At 39.2% G+C, this 19,365-nt stretch overlaps 1 protein-coding gene across 1 annotated transcript in view; it reads left to right on the top strand.

Moving 5' to 3' along the window:
• The first annotated feature begins 8,959 nt into the window (after nt 1–8,959).
• The window catches only part of LOC131430436 (polycomb protein Sfmbt), a 31,724-nt gene continuing 21,318 nt past the window's right edge, over nt 8,960–19,365 (top strand). Inside the window, exon 1 of the mRNA XM_058595436.1 lies at nt 8,960–9,296. Within this exon, the coding sequence (XP_058451419.1) occupies nt 9,290–9,296 (7 nt within the window). The 5' untranslated portion in view covers nt 8,960–9,289. The remainder of the gene's footprint in view (nt 9,297–19,365) is intronic.

Below are 19,365 nucleotides of genomic sequence, written 5' to 3'. Positions count from 1 at the left end.
TCTCTCTCTCGCTCCAGAATCCCAGACCGCTGTCACATTTTTCAAGGTCGCGATCGCGGTTTCGAAAATCAACAAACACGCACAATAAAGAACAAAGGATTTGACCTATTCAATCGAAAATGCAAAGCTGGGGCGAAATTGTCGAGGGGTCTAAAGCTATAGCGAGTTGATTTTGTATTGGCCGTTAACGATTCTTGCAGGGGCGTGTAGGGTCTAAAGCTGCCCTTACACGAGACAATATTATTGTCAATACAAGGAGTATTGACAATACTTTTGATCGTGTAGTGGAAACTTCATTGGATTGACGAAAATATTGTCAAAAAATCAAAACTGCTCATCAATCCTACAATACTTTCTCTCCAGAGAGGAAACAGTTAAATATGTACAATGACCTTTTCTCTCAATGTTTCGATATTCAGTTGCAATATTTAGAATTCCAAACGCTTGATTTTTTTCGAAAAACGCGGACTGAATTTACCAAACCAATTGGATTGACGGTATTGACAATACTTTGGATTGACAATAATATTGTCACGTGTAAGGGCCGCTTAACACTTTTGAAAAATCATTTATTTTGTTCTGTGTATTTTCTAAAATTAATACATTTCAAGAATATTCTGAGCTTCAAATCGTTTTATGGCACTTTTTGTCTTGCTGTCTAGCAGAGATGTCTGTCTCCTCTGTGTGACGAAGAGCAAGCAAAATTTCTCCCCTCGCACTGACAACTTCAACGAGAGCTCTTCTCTTTCACATTTATACACCACTGTTGTATAATGTGTGCACGCATCATGAGTGCGTTTGTTTATTTCCTTTTACCTCTTCCACTGAATCGCACCAAAGTGCTAGAGCATTAGCTAATAAATTCTCTGAGGTAGATGCAGATACTTTCCCAAAGGTGTACACGCCGGTGAGCACTCTGCTGTATGGTTTGCGTAGAAGAAGCGTGGACACGCAAAATCAGCAAAATAAAACAATTCATCGTAAAATTTTCGGTTTTCCTTGCAATTTTTTCATAGCAAGGCCAGATCTACTCTCTATTAATTGAAGTTCACAGAAGTGTTCGCTCACCATCACGCGCCAGTGGTCACTTGGGTGTATTTAGACGAGAGCGCGTGTGAGCGATTCATGCGAAGAGAATGTGTTTCACTCGCGCCAGCTGCTTTAACCACAAGCACACACTCAAATGCTGTCTATTCGACACTGAGAAGAAGTGCGCTTTCCTCTTTGTGCGGTGCTTCGTTTTTTGCATCCTCGGTGTGGACAAGAATCTCACTCCAGCGTGTATCACTCTGGTGAAATGCCATCTTTGCTGTCTAGCAACAACCTACCTGTAGCATGCTACGCGTAGGACTGAAACGTTAGCTTCAATTTCGCTTCTATTTATCGAATAGCGTGCTTCCAAAAGCTTCGCTTTTGCATTGATTGACAAATCAGAGCGATGCTTTCGCTTTGATATATCGCTTACTCGTCCTCCTAATTATCGAAACCGTCATCTATGGCAGGAAAATCCGGTATGCCGGAGAATTTTAACTGATAAAATAGGACACTGCTCGCTACTAATCAAAATTTCAGCCATGTGTAATTGAAAATACGTGGCTTGATACATTCAAATTGAATCTTAGAAATATTTCCAATCAAATGATGAAATAATATTAATAATTGATACAAAATAGACTAAGCTGTAAGTGTTTAAAACCTGACTACATTTCTACGGGTATTTTTCCTTGAGTTTCTGATTGCACCCTTATATAGAAATAAAGATGTGTTCCACATCAAATTTTTAAACGCATTTTTCTCTGAAGCAGGTTTTGGAAGTTCAAAAACTACTGTCCCAATTAATTCAAATTTCTCACACGCTTTCTACATGTAAAATACTAGACCCTTTTCTTTTCGTTTGTCTCTTTAGGGAGGTTTTACAGCTATAAAATGGCGAATTTGTTCGCAAAAAATCGTAGCTTTGACTTTAAACAACCACTGAAACTTCGAAAACAAAGGCGGGTGAGTAATGTCAGAGACATAACTGGATGTCGTGAATACGAAAAAACTGACACGCTCCCATCACTTTTCCGAATATCAGTTAGTTGATTGATTGTATGAATTGTGCAAGCTTTCCTCTTTTTCACTAATAGAATTTGAAGCGATACACCTACATTAAAGTACAGTTTAGTTACATTAAACAGCTACTATTCTACAACTATATATTCCAAACTTGAAACAATTCCTTTTTAATTTGCTAATATAGGAAGCTAGGTACGACAAATTTGTAGTTTATTTTTATTGAAGCTATGAAGTTCGAAGATATCTGATTCTTCTCGAAATTTCAGTACGAGACAATTGCAATGGCCTGGTCTGAAATGTATCTACGATCTTCGGTATGCAAGAGTGATTCTAATAATAATAATAATAATAATAATAATGATAATAATAATAATAATAATAATGATAATACAGATTGATCTGTATATATGGCAACCCTGTTTCGCAAGGCATATTTTCACACGACCCCATACTAGTATAAAGATGTGTTCAACATCATCATTTTCGCTTTCGCATTGCCGTTCGTAATTGAATGTGTTAGTGACGGTACAAATCTGCTTTTCTACCTGTCTTCGGAGCCATCGTTCTGACGGTGTCTCGTACGTACAGAGTAGCTGCTTTAACTTAAATGACGCTATTTCTCACATCACATTTCCTTTTATACGTGCTAGTGGTAGCACGGTAAGACGTCCCATTTGTTAGAATTCCTTTCCTATACGCAGAACGGGAAACAGTGAAACGATATAAAAGAGAGAGTTAGCAGAGCGGCAGCCAGTAATACTGAATGGGTCGTCGAGCTGTGGAGGAACAATTAAGGGCAAGGCAAAGTCCCGCTCAAACCGTGCTGGTCTGAAGTGCCCAGTTGGCGGCAGAATCCATCGTTTGCCTCGGAAGGGGAACTACGCCGAGCGTGTCGGTGCCGGTGCACCGGTCTATCTGGCGGCAGTGATGGAGTACTTGGTTGCCGAAGTGTTGGAGTTGACCGGTAACGCTGCCCATGACAACGAAAACGAAAATCATCCCTCGCCATCTGCAGCTGGCCATCCGTTGAAAACCCCGTCCTTTTCAGGATGACCACATCACTGTGATAAAGAAATATTTAGAATTGCTTTAAGTTTAGCCAGTTCTGATACGCCTGGAAAGTAGAATGCGCAAATCAAGTGGAAACATTTGTTCTAACAATTTTTGTTTTCGGCCGCATACTAAAGTACTCGCGACAAAAATACATATTGATCTGTGGCAACTCTGTTTCGCACGGCATATTTGTAAACTAGTATAAAGATGTGTTCAAAATCATCACTTTCGCTTTCGCATTGCCGTTCGTAATTGAATGTGTTAGTGACGGTGCAAATTATTTTAACTCCCATCTTGATGAATCTTTTGGTAGGAAATATTGAGATCTGAGATGGTTCTCGTGTGTGTCTTGTTTCGGTAATGGGCCTTGCTGGACTTTTTGGCTGCCTTTTTCGGTGGCATTGTGCTGACGGTGTCTCGTGCATTCAGATCGGGAAACAGTGAGACGACAGGTCCTCGATGTTGCTCTCGTGTGTCTTGTTTCGGGAACAGTTGCTCAGCAAATGGTAGGAAAAGTGAACCATTCAACTTTTATATGGATGCTCTTGTATAGATACAGACATCTCGCGTTCTGATTGGCTGGTGCTGTCATGGGTTAAATCAAACAGGTTTTTCAATAGTGTACTATTGAAAAACTTCAATATTGTTGTAATACACGTTCAAGTTGAATATTTTCGATTCTATTGGTAGTTAGATTATATAAATCCTTCTACAGATCACTGAGCTATGAGCTTTCAAAATACGAGAAAGGCAAACGCGCCATATGAATTATCCTCTTTGATACTCGTTTATACCAAACATTTCAGAAAAGTTTAATTGTGCACTATTTAAGAATATGTCACACAACTGAAAGTTTTATCATAAAATTGTGATCATATTTCCGATGGCATGTAGCAAGAATTATGTTGATTCATTAGATATAACATGAGATATTCACGATCAAAAACTTATCACTCTCTCAGAGGGTAAATTTTGAAAAGGCGCCCCATAGTAATGCCCCGTTTACACTTCTGCTGGTTGCCAGCATGCTGGTGTCAGTGTACTGCCCTCTTAGGAAAAAAACGTTCAACGGTGGTCCTTCGTTGGTCTAATACTTTGGATCATTGGACCACAGTTGAACGTTTTTTCCTAAGAGGGCAGTACACTGACACCAGCATGCTGGCAGCCAGCAGAAGTGTAAACGGGGCATAAAGTAAGTCGTATTCACGACAAAATTAAAAAAATTAAACAAAAACTATTCTATCTATGCTACTCTGATTTGTTGAATTCTGATTAGTCTGCGCTGAGATACCAAAGATAAACTCAAAATTACAATGCCCCATACGATTCATTGAAAAATCGTGAACCAGTTGGCTCAGTAATAATTTAATTTTATTGGCTCTTCGTAAACAAGCGTCGACTAGTTCCGACAAAATGCCATGGAAACAAGGCAAGTCAGAAAGGAAGCAAACATACCTTTACATTCAGCACATATTGATTTGCCACTTGCCACAACTGACTTTAATCAGACCTTGTCAGCTTGGAGCGAAAACAATCTTCAGTTCAACAACGCCATCGCACGGCATCACATTCAACATATCACGTCAATTGTATGGGTACGCAGTTCTGCTATTTTGGCGCGCACGAATTTGACATTTCTCTCCCCTGCTTCTTTGTACGAGATTCGATGCGGACTCGCCTGAGGGCACCATGTTCGCAAAAAAGGATGTTGCCAATGATTTGTTCAGGAAATGTGGGAGCTGGATATCTTGTTAATATGATGTCTTTGCTTTAATCAAAGACATCATATTAACAAGATATCCAGCTCTCACATTTCCCGAACAAATAATTGGCAACATCCTTTTTTGCGAGCATGTCGCTCTCAGGTGAATCCGCATCGAATCTCATACATAGAAGTAGGGGAGAGAAATGTCAAATTCGTACGCGCCAAAATAGCAGGGCTGCGCACCCATACAATTGACATGACATGTTGAATGAGACGCCGTGCGATGGCGTTGCTGAACTGAAGATTGAGATCGCTCCAAGCTGACAGGGTCTGCTTTAATGCTTCATGGGATGAGGTAATAACAAACTAAATAAATTCTAGGCAATGGCAATTTTTATCATTCCATTTGGGCCGATATCGAACAGTCTCGCAGCACTTTCTGCGGTTCTTTGTATTCGAATGTATAAGCGACGACACGACCAGGCACTCCGAAGAAAACTAGGAATAAATATGATTCGTGAGCGATTTACCGTCAGTTACCAAAAATATAGCGACCCCTTGATAAATATAGAAAAAAATTTCTTCAGCAACACTGTTTGAGTTGCTATGAACTAGTTACCAAGGAGCTTCATAATAAATAAACAAACCATTGCAGGAAGTTTTCGAAACTTTTCTATAGATTTAAGTTTGTGCCATAAGCTCTCAATTTAATCAAAAATCAAGAATTTGTCTGAAGGTATTATGAGACAAAATACAAAATTTGAAGACAAAAATATGCTTTGACAGGCAGAGAAAGAAATTCTGGTATTGTAAAAACGAAATCACTAGAAGTCTTGAAAGCTGTACGTGGCGACGCAAGCCATCCATCGTCAGCTGAGTCCCCTGGCGACGTTCAACTTGAATTGTCGTGGTCGTTTGAAGATATAGATTTAAAAGCTTACAACCAACGAATATAACCGTCCGGCCTTCATTCAACATTATCGTCTAAACTATACACAGATGTTGGAAACTTTTGGGGGAAATGATATTATGAAATATGACGAAATTAGACGCTTTAACATGTATGCTGATTGGCAACGAGGAGAAAAATCCGGCGCGGCGAATATATAAAGATTTGGCTAACAAATGAAATAGATTTATTTAAGAAAGTCATTACAAAGGAACATATAAGAATTCTGTATATAAGTGTATTCGTGCTTTCATATAAAAAACGATTCTGAACTGGAATAAAAAGTAAAGTTCAAAATTTTAAGTATCTTTGATTTGCTGGTTGAATGAAGCTGATATACTAGTTTGACAGTGAAGTTTCGCTCTGACGGATTTTATGACTGCAAACTTCACCACCTTTTAAAAACTCATTTACGTATCAGATAGTCGTCATAGATTTAAGTCTAGTTACGTTAAACTATTTAACAAGCTTCAACGGATATTTAAACGATAAGTGATAAGATGAGGAAATATGGAAACCTGATTCTGCTGTTCTTAAAAGCCATTTTTTGTATGTTCAAGCTCCAGCCAGCCTCAACAAAAGCCTCTATCTAACAGTCTAATCGAATCATCGCTCTGGCATGTGATGATACTGAAGAACTTTCAACTTACTGCTAAAAAAGGATCTTCCATTCGAGGCAGTTCGTTTTGTTTACATTTTTTAAGTCTTTAATATGCAGTAACCAAGGTTATGGTAATTGTTATTCAAAATCAATAATTCATCGACTTCTGTTGCCAGTTTCAATAATTTTCCAGCCGATTTCGTTTTGACATTTCCAGTTACTGAGGGGTAGTTAAATTTGCGATACAGTTTCGATAGACGAGTGGCAGGTCGTGTCGTCGGTATAAGTATTGCAGCGTAAAAATTGTATTTTTGCGACGCTTTTCTATGTTTATCGACGCTATTTGACAAGGGGCTAATAATAATATACTATTACAAAGTTCTCGTGATCACGATTACTGAGCAAGTTTTTTTTATTTGATTTATATGGGATTAAGACGGGAATTCGTAATCTTGAGTTTATCTCTGCCCTTACAATTGACATGATCTTTTGAATGTGATGTCGTGCGATGGCGTTGTTAAGCTGAAGATTGATTTCACTCCAAGCTGACAGCACAGACTAACAGACAGGACACTTAAATTAGATTCTTCAATCATTTTAACGGTCATTTCGAACATTCCCATATTTGGGACAGTACTCACATGTGTCATGATGGCGCCACGTTAAACCATCAAAAACATCCTGTCTGTCATCTAGACTGTGTTCATTTTTTTCATTTACCAACAGAGTTGCCATTCATACAGAATTACCTGTTATGTATTGATTTGTATACGTCCATGCGAATTTCATGCAGGATACAGATTTAATCTCGGATTTAATACATCTTGCCTATATTCATAACTATATACATAATTGTGCCTACTTCTCATCCTCCAACGCAATACAAAATCAAACCCGTTTTGTAACAATATTTACTTGCTTCTGGTCTGCCGCCACTTAATTTCGGGTGAAAACTACCAACACAATAAAAAATAGTCTAGATGAACAACGTTGAGTCAAATAAATGGTTACCTTCCAACATCGCGAAAAAGTTAAATGTATTATCAACGTAATCCAATAATTTATTGTAACGATTCATTTTCAAATATTTTGATGAAATCAGGCATCCCTGCAAGCAGCTGATCGGTGTTGACAAACGAGGGGAAACCAACTAGTAAAAAAACTTTTACATAACACAAGGGGTGTACAGATAGTAAAGAGTTCGCGCAGTACAATATAGGTGGAACTAGTGCATCACGAAAAATTATTTTTATAAGAATTTACTCATACTGTCATGTCTGTTAGTCTGTGCTGACAGAGTCTGCCAATAGATAACGCGAAAATATAATGTCGCCCCTGGCCCCAAAAGTTTTGTCCAAGCACACGAAAGACAAACAAAAATCATAAGTTTCTCTCTATGATACTCGCTGATACTAAACATTTTAGAATATGATATTACTGAAAATTTTATCATAAATTGCTTTTCAAATTTTCAATAGCATGGAACAAAACTTATGTTGTGGTGTTGAGTACAACAAGAGATATTCATGATTAAGTTCTACCCATCCTTCCTCAGAGTAAATTTTGAAAAAGTAAATTTTGTAAAGTAAGTGGTATTCACTGAGACAGGACCTGACAACTGGCTTCTTATTCCTCTTTCCGAATCATCCTTCTCGTCATTTTCGCCCTGTGGAATAAATACCAACGTATCGGCTACAGTGTAGCCATATTTACAGAGTTTTTAATAACTCTATGCTAAGAAAAAACTATTTATTAAATTGAAATTTTTAGACTCGGTTTTTGATTTGAAATAAACATGAAAAATGTTTTGGTCAATGCATTTTATTATTATATATTAATGCCTAAAAACAATTAATTGAGCTTTGATGACAAAACACGAAATATCTCATGTTGAACGCAAAATCGAATCCATTGTTGACGTATTACCGGTTCTTTTGGAAACCGGAAAAAGTCAAGCTTGGATAGAAATGCTTAGTGTGACCACAGTGAGGAACACAATAGTTCATTCTTCTCGTAAAACTAAACACGCTTTCGAATTTACACTAATTTAACAAATCTTTTTTGGTTACACTTTAATTCACTAAAAAGAAAAACCGCTTGATGCTGATTTTAATTATACAGTGCTGCAACTATAAACATTTATTACAAATGAGATTGGAAAAAATTGAAACATTGTTTGAAAAATTTCATTTTCATTGGTGAGCTAAAATTATACATTTTAATAAACTTGTTTTCTGATTTTCTTGATACTTGGCATTACCCTGCAAAAGTTGTTTCTTTTCACAATGTGCGGATAGCAACATCAAAATCAGCCAATCAGAAACTGGTCCATTTTGGAACAAAAGCAGCCCCCCCAGTTGTCAGGTCTTGTCCTAAGTATCACAACAAAAAAAATCCTTTTGCAGATTACAGATCACATCTTCGAATTCGTTCTAGAAACACAAGGGAAATGTTTACCCCTCGGATCGCCGTTCGCCCGTTCGGCTTTTACCATCAGAACCCTTTCGTCCATCGGGCAACACTGGCGCGTACGGCGATGCAGTCGAACACACGCACACCACCAGCGAATTTTGTTTCACTTTTCGAACTTTCAAACTTTTGCTCGCGTTCTGTCTGCGGCCGTCAGTCAGTGTACAATTTTGGCCTCGCGTTTCTCACGTACATCGCTTCACTCGGATAGGGAAATACAGAGGAAAAAAAAGTACGTCGTCTGTTGGATGGTGAGAAAGAAAGCAAAGCGTACTAATAGCAGCAGAAAGAAGAAGAATCGGGAAAAGATCCACAAAACTTTGCTATTTTTTCGGTTTCGGTGCGTGTGTGTACCAATTATCACGGAAAATTCATACGCAAATTGTGCAAAAAGACGCAAGAAATCCATCCCTAGAAGGCAGCCCTTCCCCAGATATGTGCAGCTAGTTGAAATATGAACGGTGAGTACGTTTTCACTATCCGTCATTCATGCGGAATTCTTACTTCATTTGTGGCTGCCCGACGGTGACTTTTTTTTTCTCCTTTCTGGTTACCAATTTAATGTGCTCTGGTTGGGAAGTAATTTTCCGGCAGCGTTAGCGGGTATTTACAATTAAAACGGGAACGATAGCGTCCGGAGCAGACGGCTGCACTGAATTTTCAACCAAAAGCGAAGATGTCCTGCTGTGACGGACGGAATTTTCGCAGTGAAAATTGAGCCTTTTAATTACATCGAATTACCTACTACTGGCATCATCACGCTAGAGTATCGTTTCTTTTCTTTTTTTTTCCCTGTATGTTGTGTAGCCTTGCGCTCTTCACCCGTTTGGTGGAAAGTATAGCAACCAAGGAACTATACCTTTACAACACCCCTGTGTACCCGTTTTACAAGATGCGGCTTTTAGTGAGTTGTTTTTCATCGATCGGTTTTGGTGGCGGCGACAGGTTCCGCAGGAGCTTCCGCTCGCAGCGATCGAAACATGATGCAAACAGAGCAGAGGGACTGTTTGACATTCGATAGTGTTGGCTTTTGTTCGGACATTGTTTATGTGTTCCACACTGCTGGAACAGCATTTTGTTATCTTCAACGAACTGATGGAAAATAGATAGTGGTCTCGATAGAGTAATGTTTTATTTTGTTTGAAAAACCATCTCCATAACGGGAGGGCACCGTACTAAAATACGAAGCAATTTTGTAGTGTTAAAACATCAGATTGTTTGCAGCCAGTTTAGTTTTAGTTACATCATGAATCCAATAATTATTTGCAATAGTTTGCAGAAAGTCGGCTTTCGCACATAAATTTTCGATACATTGCGAAATCATGGAAATTTTGATAGGTACATAATTTTTTGCCGCTATGCGAAGTTCGAGTTAGTTCCAGTAAACGTTTACTTGAAGTAGGATCTAGAATACATTTTAAACTATAAAATAGAGGTTCGAACATGCGACGTTGCAATTGTAAATGATGTTTCATTCTGTGTTTTGTCAAGACAGGTGTAAAACCAAAATTTGCATGATCCTAGTTAAAATAGCTAAATCTAACTTCAAATGCACCCGAACGATTCACAAAGAAAGATTTTAGTCGTAAAATTACAATGATAGTAAATTGCACAAATAACATAACCTCACATAATCAGATCTGATTCAACAGAATATCATCAGTTAAAATTGTAGAAAATTTTCTATTGAAGAGAAATGGGCGCCCAAATTTTTATTGGACTAGTTGAAGGGAGTGCCTTCTAAAACTAGAGTTGCGACAGCTGTTTGTTTGGAATAGCAGCTTTGTGCTGAAATTTCAGATTGAGATATATTGATCTGACAGCTGTCAGTTTATGTACGAATAGAGTAACGTAGCAATCCTTGATTTTCTTGATAGTTTTGTACACGGAGACGAAAAATCGATAGTACCACGACAAAAGGGCCTAACTGCAAATGAGAGCCGCTCTTTGTTTACTTTCTCTTTTGATTATTACGGAACCTTTACCGCAACTTCTTCAAAGTTTCCAATATAAAGCGAAGGTTTGTAGTTTCAACTTGAAAATTTTGCGAAGAGTAAAGGACTATTCATACATATCCGGTCCGGTTCAGTGCCGGCACGACACCGTGCACGGATACTGATATTATTTCATTCGTTTTCTATGCACGCATTCACACCTATCCGACACCGTGCCGTTTCAGTGCAGCTCGCTGTCAGTGTAGCGTACGTCCGGCAAACTCAAATTCGTCGTCACCGGTATTTTTTATTTTCACTGAAGTCGGTATGTCATTGCATTGGCTGTGCCGGAACGGAAACAGCACGGAAACGGAACGGAAGGGTTCCGATAAAATAAGAACACTGACGGCGCACTGAAGGCACTTTCACTGAACCCTCACGGAACTGAAATGTGTGAATGGTCCTTAAGGCGTCAAATATAAAATCAATCCGGTAAATCGTGAAAGAATAAGTAAACAAAGAGAAACTGTCATTTGCGGTTAGGCCTTTTTGCCGTGGGACTATCGAGATGCTCATCGATTAAGTCGATAGTCACGCGACATTCATTACATTCCTTGTGTGGAATTTGACCTTTCTGTACAAAATCCCTAAAGCTGAACATCAGGAAAAACTGAAACACGATAGGCATAAGAGCATAAAAAACACGTGAGCTCCCACACAGATTCTATGTTGAACATTCCATTGGAAATATGGGGCAACATATCTCGTCCAACGATTTTTAAGGGTTTAACAGCAGTTTTAAATCAATCAGGAAGCATCAGAGCTTTCTTTGTTGTTATCAATAATAGCACAATGAAAGCTCATTTTGAAAAAATAAGCATTTAGATGCTTCTGTTGGATATTGATTAAGTTGTAGAATAAGTATTCAACACACTTGCAAAATTGATGGCAAAGTCTCAAGGTAACATCGGGGAATTTTTTAAATAAAATTATTAAAAATTCTTAGGAGCCTTCGTGCTTTTCAGTTTGCTAATGATTGCCCTTATTTCATCACATTTTGTCTCAGTAACAGATCGGCTGAAAAGTTCGTATCGTTTCTATGAGAGGGCGCCACTAGAATTAAATCCATACCATTTTCAGTTAGTACCAACCTTCAAAAGATACGTGTATAAATTTGACAGCTGTCTGTTTATTAGTTTGTGAGATATTGCATTTTGAGTGAAGCTACTTTTGTTATTGTGAAAAAAAATGGAAAAAAAGGAATTTCGTGTGTTGATGAAACACTACTTTTTGATGAAAAAAAGTGCCGCCGATACCAAAAAATGACTTGATGAGTGTTATCCAGACTCTGCACCGGGCGAAGCAACAATTCGTAAGTGGTTTGCAAAATTTCGTACTGGTCATATGAGCACCGAAGACGATGAACGCAGTGGACGTCCAAAAGAGGCTGTTACCGATGAAAACGTGAAAAAAATCCACAAAATGATTTTCAATGACCGTAAAGTGAAGTTGATCGAGATAGCTGGCACCCTAAAGATATCAAAGGAACGTGTTGGACATATTATTCACGAATATTTGGATATGAGAAAGCTTTGTGCAAAATGGGTGCCGCGTGAGCTCACAATCGATCAAAAACAACAACGAATTGATGATTCTGAGCAGTGTTTGGAGCTGTTATATCGAAATAAAACCGATTTTTTTCGTCGATATATAACAATGGACGAAACATGGCTCCATCACTTCACTCCGGAGTCCAATCGACAGTCAGCTGAGTGGACTGCACGCGATGAACCGAACCCAAAGCGTGGAAAGACTCAACAATCGGCCGGTAAGGTTATGGCGTCTGTATTTTGGGATTCGCATGGTATAATTTTCATCGACTACCTTGAAAAGGGAAAAAACCATCAACAACGACTATTATATAGCGTTATTAGAGCGTTTGAAGGACGAGATTTCAAAAAAACGGCCTCATTTGAAGAGGAAAAAAGTTTTGTTTCATCAAGACAATGCACCGTGTCACAAGTCGATGAAAACCATGCTGAAATTGAACGAATTGGGCTTCGAATTGCTCCCTCATCCACCGTATTCTCCAGATTTGGCCCCCAGTGACTTTTTCCTGTTCTCAGACCTCAAGAGAATGCTCGCTGGTAAAAAATTTAGAAGCAATGAAGAGGTAATCGCTGAAACTGAGGCCTATTTTGAGCCAAAGGACAAATCGTACTACAAAAATGGTATCGAAAAGTTGGAAGATCGCTATAATCGCTGTATCGCCTCTGATGGCAATTATGTTGAATAATAAAAACGAATTTTGGCAAAAAAATGTGTTTCTATTAAACGATACGAACTTTTCAGCCGAACTGTTAAATTATGATGAAATTAGAGCAACCATTATCTCATATTTCTGTAAGATGTTAATAGGACTCACCAAACTGGATAAGGGAGTATTTGATTTACTTCTTTGAGAGCTGGAACTGGTACCAGTATCTTAGAATCTTAGAACGATTTTGAATATGGATTGATTTGTTCAGTGAATCTATGTTTAATTTTCTTTTAAATGTCCTCAACTATTCCATAGTAGGCTCACAAAAACGTTAATAATGATGTAGTTGATGGAGCATTGAATTTAGTTTGAGCTTTTGCAACTGATAGACTCCTAACTTCAATAATGTAATGATATTTCCCAAAACAAATTCAGGCTTTCGATATGAGATCTGTATCCTAGACGATTAGTTCTAAGGTGGTAGAAAATATAACTAATTGAATTACTCATTGCTTAATGTGAAACCCTGAATGTTATTGGATAGGATGTCTGTTTAAAGCTTGAATTGAAGGAATTTAAAATAACTAACTTACCTTACCTAACAGCTATAGTCCTTTGCTGTATCAAGAATACGTCTCCACATAACTCGGTCCATTGCTGCTCGTCGCCAGCCACTCAAGGCACGGATGCTTCTGAGATCACCCTCCACTTGATCGATCCACCTTGCTCGCTGCGCTCCTCTTCTTCTTGTACCAGTCGGATTAGATTCAAGAACCATTTTCACAGGGCTGTCGTCCGACATCCTTAGGACATGCCCAGCCCATCGTAGACGTCCGATTTTAGCTGTCCGTACGATGGGTGGTTCTCCTAGCAGCTGTTGCAATTCATGATTCATACGCCGTCTCCACGTTCCGTTTTTCATCTGCACTCCGCCATAAATGATTCTCAGCACCAATATTTCAAAAGCACTGAGGGCGCATTGGTCCTCTGCCAACATAGTCCAGGTCTCGTGGCCATAGAGAACAACCGGTCTAATGAACGTTTTATAGATGGTCAATTTCGTGCGGTGACGTACTTTTCTCGATCGAAGGGTTTTTCTGAGTTCAAAGTACGCACGATTCCCTGCCAAAATACGTCTTAGTATCGTCTTAGTCATCAGTGAGCCCAAATACACAAACTCGTCAACCACCTCGATATCGTCACCGTCTATCAATATTCGTGGTGGGAGGCGTATTGTTTCTAGAACCTCTTCCTATCATGTATTTTGTTTTTGACACATTTATGGCCAGTCCGATACGCCTCCCAAATCTTAGAAATCATCCAGTGCAGCACTCTAGCCAGTGCCTTTCCTCCATGTTTGAGCAGCTCTCCTGGCCATTGCCCGCGGCTTCGTTGTTCCTCAGCTTGCCGATCTCTTCACTTATCTCCGACAGATCCGGGGCTGGGAATCTGTCGTCGGCTGAGCGTGCACCCAGATTGATTCCTGTGTCGTTCCCTGTATCTGGTGCTTCGCCATTCAGATGTTCGTCATAGTACTGCTTCCACCTGTCGATCACCTCACGTTCGTTCGTGAGAAGGTTACCACTGGTATCACTGCACATTTCGATGACGTCTTAGAAAAATCGCCCGTCGATTAGAACGTGGTCGATTTGATTTTCCGTATGTTGATCAGGTGATCTCCAGGTGGCTTTGTGGATATCTTTGCGGGGGAAGAAGGTGCTTCGAACTACCATTCCTCGGGAGGCTGCAAAGTTCACGCATCGTTGGCCGTTGTCGTTCGTTACCTCGTGCAGGCTCTCCAGCCCGATCACAGGCCTGTACATTGCCTCCCGGCCTACCTGAGCATTCATGTCGCCGATGACGAGTTTTACATCCCGCCGTCGTAGATTCGTTCCAGCTGTGCGTAAAATGCTTTCTTCTCGTCATCGGGTCTCGCCTAATGTGGGCAGTGCACGTTAATGATGCTGTAATTGAAGAAACGGCCCTTGATCTTCAATACGCCCATCCTATCACTGATTGGCTGCCACCCAATCACGCGCTGGCGCATCTTGCCCAACACTACAAATCCCGTTCCGAAAATGCTGGTTGTGCCACAGCTCTGGTAGAAGGTAGCCGTTCGATGCCGCGGACTTGAATTTCATTATGCAGCATTCGGTCATATCCTGCGAAGCCAAGCGATTTCCAGTTCCATGTGCAAAGCTTCCAATCGTAGCCCTTTGTTCGTCGCGTAGGTCTTTGCCGATTATTCCGAGTTGTATTTCTTACTTGATTGTGCGTATGTGTGTTTTCCGGGCTTGTTGGGCCTGCACCAACCTCCTCTCTCGCCGGAGGGCCATAGTGTCAAAACTGTTTAGACTCCCACACTGACACAAGGACGGTAATGAGCCGCTCCAAACATGGAGAACAGACGCTCGGGTAGGATCGTTCTCTGTAAAGAGAAAGCAAGCCCTTCCTCCCTTCCCTGTCAGCATACTACCAAGGTCCCACCGGGATTGGTTACTCGTACCCCAGCCCGGCACCGCGGAGAGGTAGGGATAGGAGTTACTGAACAAGAGGCTAAGAACCACATTGGGGCCTGAATTGCGCATTGTCCAGTCGTTTTCCAACCATAAAAATAACTAAATATAGGCGATTTGAGTTTTCAATTTATACCTCTACATTCCCTCCCGTGGTTGGTGGGCATGACGGTATTGCAAACATCATCAGATACAATCAATTACAGTTGGAATTCAATATAGATTATAGATATATGTTACAGCTTTAGCTTAATTATTGAATTTAATGAATCGTATTTCATTCATTAAATTCAATAATTAAGCTATGACTTGAATGAGATGTTGATTGCATTACGCTCCAAACATCCGGGGTTTGGAGAGGCCGGTAGGGCTTAGCTGAGCTCTGTTTTTTGTTTCATTTTCATACTACCGGTCTTTATTACAAGTGTGAAGTGGAAATTAAATGGAGTGAACGTATCCCAATTGGGTTTCACACGATGACATCAAACGAATGGTAAATGCATTTCATCTTTGACGTTTATTGGTGGTTTGTGTACCATGGAATACTGTGGAATGAGAAAAGAATATTGTAGAATAGAATAAAATAATACAGAATGAACATATGAGCAAACCACTGATAGCTGTCAAACGATGTTCATCCAGTTCATTTTGTGAGGTTGTGTCGTTTTCATGTGAGACCTGATAAGTGAGATGATATGTGAGTGAAGTGTAAGAGGAAGTGTATGCAAGAATGGTAATAAAGGCCACCGTTTCAGCTCAGGACTAACGATCGACCAATAGTAGAGATAAAAATAGGGTAACGGTACCCTCATTTATCTCAGCTCCATTAGTCATCTCATATGCGAAAACCATTAGTTAGAGTGAGATCTGTTGTCTCTGTTCGATAGATTGACTTCAAAAGTAAGATGAAATTAGGAGCATTCGCTTCAAGTTTTCGCGTCGCTATAACAACAGTATTGAACAATTTTCGAACTAGTTTTTCTGCGGTAGTGCTTCACAAATCCGAAGCAAAGATATTGTGTTCGATTTGATCACAATGCATTAATTGAAAGTCGAGTAATCGCCTAAATAACATGGTGACACTACAAATGAGATGATTATTGGTACATTAACCCTAGTCAGAATCTATTATAATAGAAACAGTAGCTCAATGTTACGATGTTTGCTTGTGAAATACATGTATGTATGTGTGTGAGTATGTTTGCATATGTGCATATGTAGATGTATATGTATGTGTAAATTGCATGTGTAAATAATTACTAACTCAACTGTAAATAATTTATTCACAATGAGAAAACTGGAAAATCGGACTAAGAGAAGCTCTTAAACTTAGAAAGGAAGGAAGAAGAAGAAGAAAGAAGAATTATGCAGAATACCAGAAATATTAAAACGAAACGAATAAATAACGCAAGAGTATAGATAAGGAGTGTATCGAAAATAAGCTATCCACATACATTTGTGTTGTACGCATGTATTTGTGATGGTTTTTTATGCATGCTTATGCATGATCACAGCATGCTGTGAGTTTGGCTGTCAGCTTTCGTTTGTTTACTTGTTTGTGCGGTTAAAATTCTGCGTTTTCCAAATGTCGCGTGTTGAAAAGGAAGTGAAAATTGAGGTTCTGGACACATGGCTAAGGCTGTGAACCATTCCGCGGTTAATTTTAACTTTTGGTTAAAATCTGACACTCGATAGGTTAATTTGATGTTGTCAAAAATAACCCTGCTCGAGAGCATGGTTATTTTTGACAGATCGATAGTTATTTTCCAACACTGAAAAAAATCTCGCAATGAAAATTCTAATATTATTTCTTTAGTTGAAATTATTTCCAGTGGAAAATAAACCCAAATAACTTTCCGTCCGTCAAATTTTGAAATGGGCCACAGTTTTAGTCAAATTTAATAACCAATAATCAGATTTTAACCAAAAGTTAAAATTAACCGTGAAATGGTTCACAGCCTAAGTGAGAAGAATATTACTATTCTGGGGACGGGTGTAGCGTAATGGGTAAGTCGATGCCTTTCACGCAGTTCACCTGGGTTCGATTCCCAACCCCGCACATAGGGTCAGACAGTTTTTCTGGCCCGAAGAGGCGAATGACCTTAAGGTTAAAACCTCTATAATCGAAACAAAAAAAATATTACTATGCGAAAATTGGTGAAGCGGTTTGAAATTCATCATGCCATCGTTAAAACCATCATTAATAAGTTTGGGGCACACTATTCTTTGGATGAGCTACCAGGAAGATGCTGAAAACCCAGTTCTTCCTACCCGAAACTGGATCAGAAAGTGGTATCTCTAATCATGAAGAACAAATCAATGTCAATACGTGATTTGGCCAAAAAAAAGCAGGAACGAGTTTCGGAATGATCCAGCGTATCAAGAGGCGAAATCACCTGAAGACCTACAAGAAGCGGAAAATCTCGAAACAAAGTGTAGAACAGAAGAAGCGAGCAGCAACAAGAGCCCGGAAATTGTATTCGCGTCTTTTGCAGTGTCCGAATGCATGCGTTTTTATGGACGATGGGACTTATGTAAAGGAGGACTCAAAAATCCTTTCAGGTCCACAATACTTTACTGTCGTCGTTGGGGAGGATGGGAGCGATGCGGACAGGTCGATTCAAGTAGAAAACTCGGTCGAAAGATACTGGTATGGCAACCCGAGCAAAGTCAAACATCAAAACGAGAGCAAATCGAAATCTTATTATGATAGCAACATCACATTGAAATCTTAATTTGATCTCAGCTCATCAATTTTTCAATTGATATCACATTATGTTATCATTTTGCTGTTACTTTTAGAAAAAAAACTTGGGAGGCAAATATTTTGGGAAACTCCAAAAATGATTATTCAAAAGCAACAACTTAATAACTGCATCAAAATAGGACTAATTCCATTAGGCGATACAAAAATGCAAAAATAAATTTTAATGGAACAATTATTCCTTTAATTCTATGTTGCATTTTTCAAAAATGCTTCGTGCGGCAGTAGTCCGGAACCTAACCATGATCAAGGAAAAGATTTTTCTCAACACTTTTGCAGCTTTTACACAAATAATCCTCTATATTTTTACTTGCGAGATTATTGTTTTAGCACCACATATCTGGAGGACATTGGATAGGTTGACGATCATTGTTGCCAGGCGCGTACCCAGAAAAAAATTTCGGGGGGTGTTTCAGAACATGTTGATCAATTTCCATACAAATGGAACTTTTTATATAATTATTTAAAATTTTTTTATTGTGGAGTCGTTTGTTGAAAATTATTCATTTTATTTTTTACTTATTTGAAAAAAAAGGGTTTACATAATATCATACTTTTTTGAGTTTCGGAGGGGGTTTGAACCCCTAAAACACCCCCCTGTATACGCGCCTGATTGGTGCCACGTCTATCTGAAGCTAGTTCATCTCCTTTAGCGATCTCCTGGCATACTGAGCCTTCACCAGATCCGGCCAAAAGGCTTCATTCTTCTTCGAGAACGAATAGCGGCTTGGGCATTCTCATCTCGCTGATCGTCAGCCACAGAAAGACCTTCGTCAGGAACTTGATATGAAAAATACATTTGACGTCAACGATTTCCTTCTGGTGGGGTACGTTAAATATCAGATTCTCTAACAGTTTTCGCGTTTAGTTAAAAAAAAGATGTTAAATGTTCTGACTATTATTTTCGGTTGATGTTTTGAATAATACGCTCTTCTTTATATCATACTAGCTGAATTACCCGGCGTTGCTCGGAAATGTTTCGTAAATACAAGGCCGCAAAAACAATTTTAGGAATTGTTCTGACCATTGAAATACTCAGAGTGTAGTGAAACACAA

The sequence above is a fragment of the Malaya genurostris genome, chromosome 2, assembly GCF_030247185.1.
Source record: "Malaya genurostris strain Urasoe2022 chromosome 2, Malgen_1.1, whole genome shotgun sequence".
Taxonomy (NCBI): Eukaryota; Metazoa; Arthropoda; class Insecta; order Diptera; family Culicidae; genus Malaya; species Malaya genurostris.
Note: the sequence above shows the minus strand (reverse complement) of the source record. Positions and strands in the feature narration are given on the sequence as shown.